At 36.0% G+C, this 14,009-nt stretch overlaps 1 protein-coding gene across 1 annotated transcript in view; it reads left to right on the plus strand.

Annotated features, from left to right (window-relative positions):
* Positions 1 to 14,009, plus strand: part of CBLB (Cbl proto-oncogene B) — a 133,580-nt gene that overhangs the window by 102,276 nt on the left and 17,295 nt on the right. The window contains 3 exon segments of the mRNA XM_069785581.1: positions 2,059 to 2,244; positions 4,837 to 5,202; positions 7,786 to 7,880. Of these exon segments, the coding sequence (XP_069641682.1) occupies positions 2,059 to 2,244; positions 4,837 to 5,202; positions 7,786 to 7,880 (647 nt within the window).

Genomic DNA, 14,009 nt, shown 5'->3' on the forward strand with positions numbered 1-14,009 from the left:
TTCAGATAATTTGGGAAATAAATTAATTTTCTGTCGTCTGAAGCCAAAGCATTGAATATATTATATAACATGGCTTTTGGTTTTCAGGAGTGCTTTGTGGAGGTATAACTAAACTTTGAAAACTAATGCTATTAAATGATACAATGCTTATTATGCTATTTAACTGATAGATGCTTTCTGTTAAGGAAAGTGATTTGACATTCACTTTATAGTAATTTTATAATTATGGTTGCTCAGGCATGCTTGCAAGATACATATCTGGCTTAGTTATTCAAGTTTCCATAACGTTCAGAGAGGGTAAGCACCTCATGGTCTTCCAGTCAAAGTCAGGGGCATTCACCAGTTAAAGGAAACAAAGAAAATTTAAGGACTATATTCAAACCCTGTAATATGAACATTGTGACTACTTCTTCATTGAAAAGAGAAATTGGGAAGCTTCTGATAGCCATAAAGAGCACAAATCTTGACTTGCTCAGGCTTTTGAAGTTGAATGCGTAGTTGTGACACCAAGCTTACACATGTAGACAAAGTGGTAAGACCTGAAGTATCAACAAAAAAATAATTCTGGCAATGGAACTGCATCTCAGCTTTCTAGCTCTTCAACACCTCCTCACTCCTCTCTCTTACTTTTCCTTGCAATGTTATCCAGCAATACTGTGGTGGCTCCTGTTTTTGAAGGAAATCTGGTAGCAATCCCAACTGAGTAGCACAGTATATTAAACTAAGCTGTAGTACACAGAGCATTGAGTAAGGAGTCAGTATACCAGATCCCTTTCCTGGATCTGCTTTTGAATTTATGAAGTTTTCAGATTTTTTAATCTAGTCACTATATGTAAAGAAAGGTAATGTTGTTTACTTATTTAAAGTGTTAAAGAACTTCCTAGTCTCATTCCTGTCATCACTATGGGATGTACAGCATTGGTGAGAAAAAGCTTATGAAAAGCGGGGGAAGGTTTTGATCAAAGTGACTTTGCTTAAAGATGGGTATATTTTTGTAAGCAATTTTTTATGCTTGGCATAAGAAGGTGGCAGATTGCTAGCCTCTATAAGCAAGTTATACAGCAAGAACACTAGGATACGTCATTGCACAAGTGGCCTGAGGCTGGTGCTTTGTGTGAATGTGAATGTCTTCCAGCTACTCATGTCTGCTGTCAGGGAGAGCACAGAACAACATAAACGTCCAGGTTTACTTACAGTACACTGAAACAAATACAGGGAGCTCAAGGAAATAACTTGAACTGATTTATGCAAAAAACTAAACTGTGTTTGTTAAAATTGAGCCAGATGAGGTTCAGGAACTAGTTGCAAAACTGGGTGGAGCCGATATTGAGGATTGAAATCATTTGGTTCTGATGAAATTGAAAGGATAAGTCAAGAAAAAAAAAATCTTACTTTGTCACTGGAGGGGGATGTTGAGTGTGTGTGTGTCATTAGTTCAATATTTGCTAAAATGATAAACTAAATTGTCCTAAAATAATTTTTGTAAATCAGCAAATAAATGAGGAAAGAATTAACTTCTTTACCTACTGACTTGCTGATGATTTTGATTCATAAGTTTTCAGAAGGCATATAAATTCTGTTTTCTATGGAAGTATGATTTGAACATGTGCTGTAGTTAACAGACAATATCATAGATGTCCAGCTTTTAAAAGTAATTTATAGAATTTTACATGGAGTAATCTCTATTAATAAAAAAGTTATCAAGAGTAGCAGTACTACAGTAGAATTTCTATCTACGTTTGTGATTGTTTCCTTTTGTATGGCAATGGTTGCTTGTTTTTTAAACAAATTACCAGAATATGTATTCTTTTATTTTCATCAGAAGTTAACATGGATCTTAGTTTTGAGGTAGAATGACTTGTAGACTTCTTTTTCAGTAACTGTAAGATGAGCACCTATCCTGTCTATTAATTCAAAGAGCAGCAGGGTGTCCATTATGATAAATGGCTGTTAGTAAGTACCTGACAAGTATCAAATGTTTTAGTCATGAAATGGAAGTTGTATACTTGATCATCAGGTAAATAGTAATTTTGTATTTTTTTTTTTTCTGTCTTGAAGTGCAATGAGAGGCAGAATTCACCAGTGACTTCCCCGGGATCTTCCCCTCTTGCACAAAGAAGAAAACCACTTCCAGACCCCCTGCAAATCCCACATCTTAGTCTTCCACCTGTACCTCCTCGTCTGGATCTTATTCAGAAGGGAGTAGCACGGTCACCATGTGCCAGCCCAACTGGATCACCAAAGGTAAGTCTTACTGAACCATTATTTCTTGATATACAACTATTGGGAAATTGTATTTGATTGTTTTCAAGGTGAGCTTGCTTGTTTGTTTTGGAAGATTGACTGTTCTGGTATTTTCCATGTGTATTTTCTTTTTCAGGAGTTTGCCCTGTCCAAAAGAACTTTTAATTCCTTGTAGCTTAGAAAAACTTTAGATTAGATCCACATTGATTAAGTCTCTTATCTCCTTCAGTTGACTTTGGCGAGTGCCTGTCCCTTTGCATAATACCTTGCATAGTCAGATGTTTACAGCTACGTGTGTTAGTCAAATGTGACCTCTGTTTGTCTGATGATTATATTGTATTTGGTTATGGTCAGAATTTTAAAGATTTTGCTATAATGGATCAGTTTGGTAATAATCCCTGATTCATGAAAATAAATAAAAATTCAAGTTTCCTGAGAATAGATTTAAAGGTCATTATCTCATTAAAATTATATGTTGTGCTTTGATGATGATTTATGTTCAGTTTTCACGGTATCCTTACAAGAAAAATATGTGCAGATACACTGCTTTCAAAACCTTAGATGGCATATATTAGGACTCAAGTTTGAAGGGAAATAATAATGACTCTATAGCTAATAAATTGTATGCTGTGTTTTGTGAAACTAATGATACTAAAGATTTAATGATTTTTTTTGAGTGGGTACACATGAAAGAGAACAAATACTATGTTAGCTGCTCTCTGTTATGAGTTGATCATTTTGTTGCAATTGCTGTATAGAGGGGGGAATTTGATTTAAATTTTTCATTTTTAGATGATGAATTCAGATTCAAGTTCAAAACATGACTTGAAACCTGTGTGCTCATAATAATCCAGTATGAAGTACCCTATTTATTTTGTCAGGTTTTTAGTTCAAGCTTGAAAATCAACCTATTCTTAAGATTCTAGCGCTTTATACTTTAGAGGAAAAAATAGAAGTTTGAATAGTTTCTTTAATCTTCTTTCATCACTTCTTATATTATCAAGGGAGTTTATAACAGATTGAGGGTATATGCTAAACATATGGCACATACATTAAAAATTAATTTTACAATAGCATGTTTTTACAAAGTTCATGTCTTTAAAAAAAACAAAATCAGAAATACCATTAATATTGCTTTAAATTTTTCAGTGACATTATTTTGAAAATGCTAGTTTTTTCCTTGAAACTTTTCCGGGGGGGGGGGGAGAAAATTTGAGCGGAGCAAGGGAAATAAGATGGGGCAACAAAGAATAATCTCATACTTCAAAAAATTTCAAATTTAAAAATAAAAGACAACAATTTAGTCCTGCCAAGACTACTACTTCAGTTCAAAAAATCTCTTCTCTTTTTCTGCAATGGAAAACTCTTAACTATAATTATAACTATGAGCTCTAACAAAAACTTTGGACCAAGCCATTTTGTTCTTGCCTTGACAGTGAGAATCACTATTTTTCTTAACCAGCAGCTGAATTAAACACTTCTTTATTTAACATACTGTCCTATTTAAATGAATAGACCTGCAGGTTGAATAACTTTATTTCCAGTCTAAGTGATGTGTTGAGGTGCTGCTCGAAGAATAATGGTGGGCTAACCTGTGAAGTGAGAGCAAATACTATTCTTACTTTAAAACTTTAGTGATCTCCATCTCTTCAAGTGGTAATAATATGCAGGCTTACCAGAGTCCATGAAAATTACACCTTCCAAGGGAAATAATCTTTCCTGTATTTCTTATGGTAGCTGGTGGTAAAAGAAAAACATTTCATAAAGCCCAATGTTACTTAGTAAAATGCTGTTAGTAATTCACTCCTAATGAAATGTTTTGGGTTTATCAGATTTGTGCTCTTAGAAGCTGTACAGCTACCTGTATAAGGGTTTTTTTCTGGTAACTTGGTTTTCAGCTTTTTAGTATTAGCACACATAATTTTAGAAAACATTTGACCATTTATGATGTAGTTCAGTTCTGAGGAAGGAAGTACTCTGGCAAAGGTTTTTTGCAGGTGAGCTAATTGCAAACATTACTATGTACTATGTATGCTACCTGAAAAACTGAACTGCAGTTCAAACAAACTGGGCATTGTAACAGTGCATGTCATGTAAAGAGTGGAGTTATCCCTAGGTATATGATTAAAAATGAAGTAGTTTTCTTCTTCCACTTGATCCCTAATAATTGCTTTTTGTGCTCATTCGCTATCACCAAGTCATTTTCCTGTGAATGTGGGTTTTATTTTGTTTGGGTTTTTTTCTGCATCAGGAAGTCTGTTTTAACATTCCTCGGAAATCATTTCAGCAGGTAAATAAGTGATTGAAAAGATCAAAGCAAAGGATTCTGGAAAAAAAATAGGGGTCATAAATCTGCCTCAGTCAGTTGTCTTTTTCTCCCTTCCACTCATGCAACAGCAGAAATGGGGGCATCATTTCTGAAGAAAGGCCAGGTTGTCTGCAGAATGCAAAGACGTAACATTTAACCTACTGGCAAGTACTCTTGTGATGCCTTGAAAATATCTCAGTTAGGAACAGTAAAGCCATACTTGGTCATGAGAAAAATATGTATGCCTATATGTAACTTTTTTTTTTTTAACTTACTGTGTTTAGTCTTCTCCTTGTATGGTGAGGAAACAAGACAAACCTTTGCCAGCACCACCACCTCCCTTGCGTGATCCTCCCCCGCCCCCACCGGAGAGACCCCCTCCAATTCCACCAGACAACAGGATAAGCAGACACCTGCATCATCCGGAAAGCGTGCCTTCCAGAGACCAGCCAATGCCCCTTGAAGGCTGGTGTCCCAGAGATGTGTTTGGGACAAGTCAGTTGGTAGGATGTCGAATAGGGAGCGATGCTTCTCCCAAACCAGGACTGACTGCAATTTCAAACATAAATGGAAGGCACAACCGCATAAGTTCTGATCCAGGATTTATGAGGAAACATAGACGTCACGAGCTGCCTGCAGAAGGTGCCAAGGTATGAAATGAGCTGAATGTGTTGAACCCTAATTTGATACCCTACTGCAGCATTGTCTTGCATTGGCTAACGTACTGTTTATATGGGTCAGTGTTGATCTGTTTCTGAATCTTTCCTCTTGATACTTAATAATAAGTTGATTGTAAATAAATGGTTTGTTAAATACTGTAATTTGTAAAGCAACAGTGCATGAGGGTGTAAGTTACAGTTTTAACACGAAACCTTCAAAAAATGGCTTGGAGAGAAAAATCTAGATTTACTATATTCTTTTAGCAAATTATCCATACAGTTGGTGCATGATAATAATATATTACTGTATGCTGCAGTATAGTTATGTAGCATCTCAGGTCCACTTTGGAAGTGCCTTATGCCAAAATTGTGTGCACATTTGGTGATGGAAGAGTAGATGTTCCAGTTACCTCTGTAACTGGTGAGGTGAGGACTTGGTAACCTCTTCAATCTGTAATGTATACAATATGTACAGATGATGTATACAAATATACTTAGGTTGTCAGGTATATTGTGTGCATTAACATAAGAAGCTAAATATTCTAAAGGTCAGTTGTGTTGTTCATCAGTAAAACATTATTTTCAAAAGAGCATTAAATTAGTCATGATGTTCAATATACTCTAATGGAAAAGATCTAACCTGCCTTGACCCTAAGAAAGAGGAAACAAATACAGCCAAAGCCAAGCTAAATGCAGAATCATTTATTGTATCTCTACCACTGGCTATATGGGCAGCATCCTTGAAAGCGCTCAGTGACACAAGCCCAGTATTGCATTGTTTGATTTGGTATTATCATCAGTACTCGGAACATTTTTCAGGATAATTAGCATTGCAGCTCCCTTTCTCTTTGTCAATTGTTTACAGCAATACACATATCTTTAGCTGAATTTTTCTTCCGTTGTACTTAAATCAGAACTCCAGCTGCTGGAGTTGTAATTTGTTCATAGCAGCCTTTGAATTCTCTTGGACAAATGTCCAGTGTAATGTCCAATAATCCATTTTCAGTGCTGAGGGCGTTCAGAGTTGTCACTTGCAACCTTTCCACTGATTGTCTAGCTTGGTTTGGCTAGGGGTCTTCTGCTTGTCACCCACAGGAGAAGTATGTTTTCCTGTCGTTGCTTGCAGTGAATAGTATGTGTGTCTAACTATGGTGTTTCTTCTGTGAAAAAATAATGAAGGATTGTTTCTTTGTGTTAATTTAAGATATCTGGGGAGGAGAGCGTAGAGGGAGTAGTTCTGGCATTCGGCAGCTTCAGACAACTTGCAAGACTACGTACAGTTTGGGAAGCTTAGGTCTGAAAAGACATCAAGTGGTGATGGCCTAAGAAAAAATTCCTAGTTCTGCTCTGATCAGTTTTATCAAAGCAGCTCAGTAATTTATTCACAGAACAGGTTATTAACTCAAAGCTGCTTTTTTTTGCTTGAAGACTACATAGCTTGTGCTAAGAAGGGTGGATTTGTGGTTAAGCCACGGTAGTTAAAAATCATAACTTTTTCTGTCTTACTTGCTTTTCCCAAGGTCACAAGCTATTTAACCTTTCTATCTCCATTTTACTTTTTTTTTTAATATGGATATTTTGATTATTTTGAAAGTACGTTACTGAAATTCAATTAGTATAGGTAAAGAACTTCGACATATATGTTGAAAGGTGCTTAAGAAGTCCATGATGTTACAGATAATTAGAATTTCCTTTTATCAGCATTGAGGCAAAACACCAAAATTTTACTTACAACTAGGCTGTTGTTTAAAATCCTATAGCTTTTCATCTGATTTTAAAAGGATACTGGGTTTATATCTTCAATTGCATCTCCATATAGCATTCCATTTGTGGTCTGGCACAGTATTGAAGCTGATAGAATTAATACTTCTCAAATCAGAATAACCATTCAGTGTAGAAGTGCCATTGTAGTCTGGAGAAGCTACGTATGTATTTCTTTAACCAAATGCTGTTTGAACTGTCATCTTCAGGTTACAGATCTAAGCCATTTGGTTAAATGGAGCAACTGACAATTCTGAATTATCGTTTCAGGCTTTATGCACATTCACAAGGGAAACATTTAATCAATTTTCTTCCCTGATTCATATATCAATTGTAATATAATCTTTTTGCTATTGGTAAAAGCCAAGAATCAGGAAAACAATCCTGTGGGTAGGGGGTGAATTCTGGCAGGCACTGTATCACAGACTTTTAAAAAACATCAATATGTTTAGCATGCTGCACCTGCTGTTTTCCCTACTGTACTTCATCTCTTTCACTTTGATCGGTTTGCAATCTTGAAATCTTACTTTTCCCCCAAGCAGTTCAGTTGTAACTGAGTAGTTCATCTAGTAACTGTGATGTGGAACTTCCTCTTTTGGTGAAGTTTTAGGCTAATGTGTTCTACAGCTCCCAGATGGGCTGAGCTGAAACAGGTATGAAAGACTGACTTCAGATAACAGCTCTGTAGTATGAACTCCTAGGAAAGCCTTCACCCATAATCTTCTCAAGGTCTGTTTTATAAAATCTACTCGATGAACATCCAAGATGATAAATGCAAGGAGATACCCGTTGTAACAGTTTTGTGATTTTTAGGTCTTTTCAAACGGTCATCTGATAAATGAAGAATATGATGTCCCTCCACGGCTTTCACCCCCTCTTCCAGCTGCCTCCATCATCCCCAGTATAAAGTAAGTTAACTTTATCTATAAAAGAAATGCGCTAATTAATGTTAGATAATAGCACTGATTTTTTGGTGCCAGAAGAAAAAGGGGAAAAAGAAAGAAATAAAATGAACTAATATAACTTCATGATACTGTTTCCATGAACTTTAATGTGGTTTTACAAAGAAAATGTAAATTGTCTGGATTAAGTGGGAACAGTTCTAATGTTAATTGAACATACTACGTTTTTATAGGAAGAGAGAATAAATTGTGGCAGATCTTGCTCACAGGCATTTGGCAGTGGGAGCAGATACCGTCTGCTTTTGCTTCTACTACTACAGGAGAAGTGTGGTCGGAGCTATTTGTCACAGGAGATGAGGGATGCTAGGGAAAGTGTTAAGGGTAAAGAGCGTGACTTGTGTGCATTCTGCCCCTAATCTAGCCATGCTTTCTGGGCTTTCTGCACATGGAGCTTTATCCAGGGTTCACACCAGTATCTTTTCTTTGTTATGGCTAAAAAGCAACCAAACAAAAACATTTTATATCATTTTAAATGGGGTCAACCTCCCTGAATTCCAGAGTATGGTTTGGGAAATTTTGTCATTTCAAGTTGCAGACTACTCTTAGTCTTCCAGTAACATGACTGTTTATTTAGTACCAAGATGTTGCTGTGCATAGCAAGTGGTTTTGGACTCTGAATCACACAGGATTTTCTACAGAGCAAGAGATATTTAAAATAGAAAGCTTGGAAGTGCTATAATGTTTGTCAGTTTTTTGGTTTTGTAATGTTTGAGGTTATCCTACAGCTTCTTTCCAAGGTACTCCTTGTGGTTCTTGCTGTTAAATAAAATAATTGGGCAGTCAGTACATATTAATACTGAGAATTTTCTCATTAGTGTGTAATTTTGCCATATCTTCAGCACCCATTCCATTGTTGTTTGGTTAGCAGTAACATAAAAGACAAATATATCTCACCATTTCATTAATGTGCTGGGTTTTATCTTCCCGAGTGCTAGAATAAAGGTGCGGTGGAGCATTGACTTTTTCATTCAGAAGCATATTTTCAGGTGCAACAATTGCTGAGTTGAAGCTCTCCATGTTAACTTTCAGTTCAGCAGCAAATTTTAGAACATTATCCAGACATTTCTGTAATGTAATGTTGTGATGTAACCTGATTGAGGTAGGGTGTCACAGCAGTACCATTTGGATACTTCATGTAATCAGTCCCCTTACAGACTGATCTCCTTGAATTGACTACTCCTTCCATGATACAATGCAAAACCTGGGATGTTCCACACATGTCAATCACATGTCAATCAGACTAAGCAATAAATCTGATAGACAAACTAAATACTTCCATATTCCAAAGCAAATTAAACTGTGGAGAGGCTAAGATTCTTATTTTTCTTTTTCACAGTGTTGAAAAAAAACCCAAAAAATTCTGCTTCATGAAAATCCCATGTTTTACTCAGATCTTTGTGAATATAGCCTACAAACAAAGTACAATGTATACATACACCATATGGTGTTCATTGGGAAGTCCACAGGGTATTGTAGCAATGTGGACATGCACAAAATCCCTGTCAAACCAATCCAAAACTAGAATCTGTGACTTTAGCTTGGTCAAAAGAAATACCTTCATTAACTGAAGTCTTCTGAATAGAAAACTGATGTATTCCAGCCAAAAGAAAATCTTCATTTGCTAAAAGTAAACTCCATAGACTTTTGAGGAAAAAATTAGCTTTCATTTCTGGTTTGGTTTTGTACGTACACCTTTTAAAAAATATACAGCATGTTTTAAATTTTGATTTTTAAAATGTAAAAAGTATCAATATATAGCCTAGGGGTAAGAAGTTCAAATTATTTAATTAACAACTACTAAAATGTCACATGGAATGACTGTTAAAAATTCATCATTGTATGTTGTTTCTTGAAATGCTAACATGTCTATTTTAAATTTGATTTCAAATTAAGTGTTTGTTACCACTAGGAAATACCCTGATAATCTATAATATTGTGTGGCAATATATAGGTGGAAAAACTGGGCGGGGGGGGGGGGGGATCTTCAAAACTAGCAAGTTTAATAAGTTCAATATTTCCACCAACCACAAAAATTGCTTTCAAAAAGGTAACCTAAATAATATTTAGCACAATTTAATTTGAAATGTCAGAATATTTTCACAGTGTATTTTTCCTCCTGTTAAATTAACTGCACTAAGCCCTCATAAATATGTTGAACTGTACTTGATCCAAAATACTTTTGCTTTCCACAACTGTGCTACTGCAATCAATCTGGTGCAAGTTTCTCATTTTTACTACTCTCCAATCTCTGCAGAGTTGTGGCATGAAAGCTAGTTTGTTTCATATAGCTCCAAGGCATTTTATTCTTTCTAGTTACTATCATAAGTCTGTAGTTTCAAAGGTTTGACTGAAGGATACATTGACCATGTATGAAATGTCTTAGTATAAATAGTAAGGAGGCAAAATGACCCTTCGTTGAAACTTCACAATTCTAAAATGTCCCAACTTAACTTATTTGATCAGTTTTTACTGTATATGAGATTACAAATATGACTTTTTTTTTTCCTTTACTAAGTTACATTAATAGAAAAGCACTAGTGTCTTTTTTCTGGAAACAGTGCTGATTTATTTTCATTTTATTAAATTGATTATTATTAACCATACTTTAATAATGAAATGTTGGACTCTTGTTAACCAAGCATCTGATTTTTATTTTCCACTCAGCCACTATGTTGCTGATCCTACATGTGAAAACAGTTATCCTTTTATTGGACTGCTGTAATTATGTCAGATTATTTTTAGCAGTTTTGATCAAATTGCTACTTTATTCTTGAAAAAATAAATAAAGCTTTTATGTCAAAGATACAGAACCATTATTCCCCCAGACTTTGAAGTTTTCAAGTTAAGTGGTGTTTTATTCCTGTGAGTAGGTCCCATTTTGCTACATTGATAGAAAATTGGCCTCTTTGTCTTGGAAGTACTTTACATCACAGTGATACTTTCTGTGAGAGCGTGTCTATTTTTGAGTATGTAATGAGACATCCAATTCCAAGTACCTTTTGTAGTCTATAAATATATTAGGAATATCTAGTTGCTTTGAGGTAGTTGAGGGAAAAGTAGAACTGAAAGGTATTTCTCCTCTTACTATGCCTTCTATCTTGCTAACAAACTTTGAAGGTGAAGCCATAGTTCCATTAAAGGCAGCTGTGCCTTAGAAGTCCTGGCTCCCTTGAAATCAGCCATTGGCACGGTGCTTCTCCAGCGGCATTAGAAGGAGCACTGCTGACATGCAGGTTCCAGACATCTGAGAGATGATGCTCTGGAGCACACAATGTGTCCTTAGCCCATAGACTGACAGGCCAGTGAGTTTGGATACATCAGCTGTTCTGCGGTAATTCTCGTTGTGTTACAGGTTACCCTGTGACAAATAGAAAATTGTGTCCTTCTCTGTGAACGAAGGTGAATTGCTTTATATACTCTTTGGTTTTAAGGGTAGAGCATGCTTAGGAGCAGTTGCCACCAGCAGCTGACAAATGTTGACTTGGTCATGTGGTCCATTATAATTTAACACTTATTTTGCTGAAACAGAGTTTGCTTGAGGCCTTGCAAGATTAAAGCGTTTGTCTGCACTAGCAAGTAGTATTCTGCATAGGACAGAAGAGCAGGTAGTAAGGACCTGATGCCTGTACTGTACATGTTAGGGGACAGCAGTTCAACGGGCTATAGTCTTGTCCAGTGAATTTGAACAGTCTTTAGCAATCAGAACATAGTAGGGGCACACTTGGAATGTATCGTGTATTTTAGTTTAATCTGAAAGGTATTCAAGTTGTGCACTCCTCAGTGTAAATCAAAACATGGTAAGTAGGGAGAGTAAAGGGATTAATTTTAAAGCATGGTCCTGATCCAGACTGTAATACATGGACTGCAAGTTCATCGTGTCTAAGTTCTGTGAATCAGTTTACCAGTAAATGATGGAAGGGGGGCCTTTCCCTGAAATACTTCTAAACAAGTATGAGATGTTGGTTTCCCTGGAGTTCTGTTTACAACTAAGCTGGAGCTGAAGTGGCTTGACAAAAACGAATTCTCACATCTTTTCCTGTTTTGCCTTTGGTCCTTGGTGCTCAGTAGGATAAGAGAGACTGACATCTAGCCTTCTGTTCAACAAACCAGAAAATACAAAGTCATCACTTAGCAGAATGTAATTCTGACTATCAATTTTAAACTATTTCCACTTAAGGAGTAGGAAGGGGAACTAGAGAATATATAAATACAGTGTACTCGTCAGTTTTGCATTCCTCTCTCTGTACACAGATCTTCTAAAGATATAAGAGTAATGAAGTTTTTGAAGTGTAATTACAGAAAATTTCACCAGCTTGATAAGCAGATGCCTAAGTGTTTCATGTCTTCACATACAGTGACAATGTTCTTCTGTTTAGTTAAAGAAAACCTGTAAAATATTTGTCTATTTATAATCTTAGATGGTTTTGTATAGAACAGTAGAGTTAGTCTTAGAACAATGGATATTTAATAAAACAATTTGTTCTTGAAGAAATTTCAATAATCGTGGAGAAAATGGGATAGACATCTAGCAGAACAATGCAAAAGAGGTTTGGACTCAAATATCATTACAACTGGAGTGACTTGAAAGAGCAATATGATTTTAAAAAAAATATTAATTCTGAAATATTAATAAAATATAATGTAAGTATACAACAATTTTAAGATCCTAATGGAGAGTATGTTAGTTGTATGTTAGTACTCTAACTCTTCTATTGCTTTACAGATCAAAAGCACCTTTCAAATATTAATCACATAATAATATTTATAACCTGGCAAATATTGAAGGACTTGTCTAAGGCTACACAGTATTCAGAAGCAGGACACCTGGAACTTAACGTCTTTAATAATAGCTCTAAACCAGTAACAATTTCTCAGCAGAGAAGGGGGGCGGGGGGGTGTTGTTTGTTTTTTCCCAGCCTTTGAAGAGGATGTCAAACAATACTAACAACCTGGTTTCATCAGTATTGGACATTCAGTAATGGTCAATATTGGACGTTTCTGGTTTAGATATTAATATTTCAAACATTGCTATCTGCAATTCATTATTATCTTCAAAAAAACTCAGGCATATATATATAAAAAAAAATAATAAATAACAGCTCCAGAATGTGCTGGATTGCCATGTAAGAATGATTGCACATCCACAGAATTGAGAACATTTATTCTTTCAACTGTCTACCTGAGAATACTACAGAGTTCTCATTGTCCCTGTACATTTTTACCTTCTGTTCTTTAAATGGCTCTACAGCAGTGACACAAACCTCTTGTCCATCTAAGAAATCAAGGATGGAAAAAGCAATTTCACGTTGCATTGCTGTGTGAAATTTTGCTCCCTCTACAGAAAGGGGTTGAAAACTGCAATATAGAGTTTGCAGTTCAGTGCCATAAATCTTCTTTCCCCCGCCTTTGCAGAAGAAGATGGATTCCCATCTTTCATGAGCTTGTTTCTGAAGACAAAAGTATATTACGGATTGAAGGAAAGAGTGTCTGAGAAGATTCAAGTAGCTAGGGAGCTCTAGACTTTCAATATATTCAAGCAGAAGCAGCACATCTGTCCCCTTCTTTCTCCGTTTCTCCCTTTTTTTGTTTATTAATTTAGTGACTTGCTAGTACTCATGGTAGTTAGTTATTCGGTTTTATTCATAGGGTACCTGGGTATTCTGAAGTCATGTGGTATCATCTACAGTAAATAGTGAAAGACATATGGTTTTCCTTTGTGAAGAGGTGTGCTGTGTGATTCAGGCGCTGCTTGGTTGAAAAAATGAGGAGATAGGCCTGGCCGGTCATTTCAGCTCTTGCCCTTACGATAAAATCAAACTAATTAGACCACACAATAAGAGAAAGTATGTCCACTTCCTTCTTATATCTCCTTATAGTCCTTAAGAACTTTCCTAAATGATGTATGAAGTACATGGATCTTGTAATGTAGCATGTAGTTCAGCTCAGGGGCCATTACCCATGCTTTTAAGCCACAAATCAAAATGGTTGTGGATACACTGGACATCTTTGTTCAAGGTCCTCCAGCTGTTGGCTTGTCTGGGGGCAAAACATAAAGGTGCTCTTCACTGCATAATG

Source organism: Haliaeetus albicilla, chromosome 6 (genome assembly GCF_947461875.1).
Source record: "Haliaeetus albicilla chromosome 6, bHalAlb1.1, whole genome shotgun sequence".
Classification (NCBI taxonomy): Eukaryota; Metazoa; Chordata; class Aves; order Accipitriformes; family Accipitridae; genus Haliaeetus; species Haliaeetus albicilla.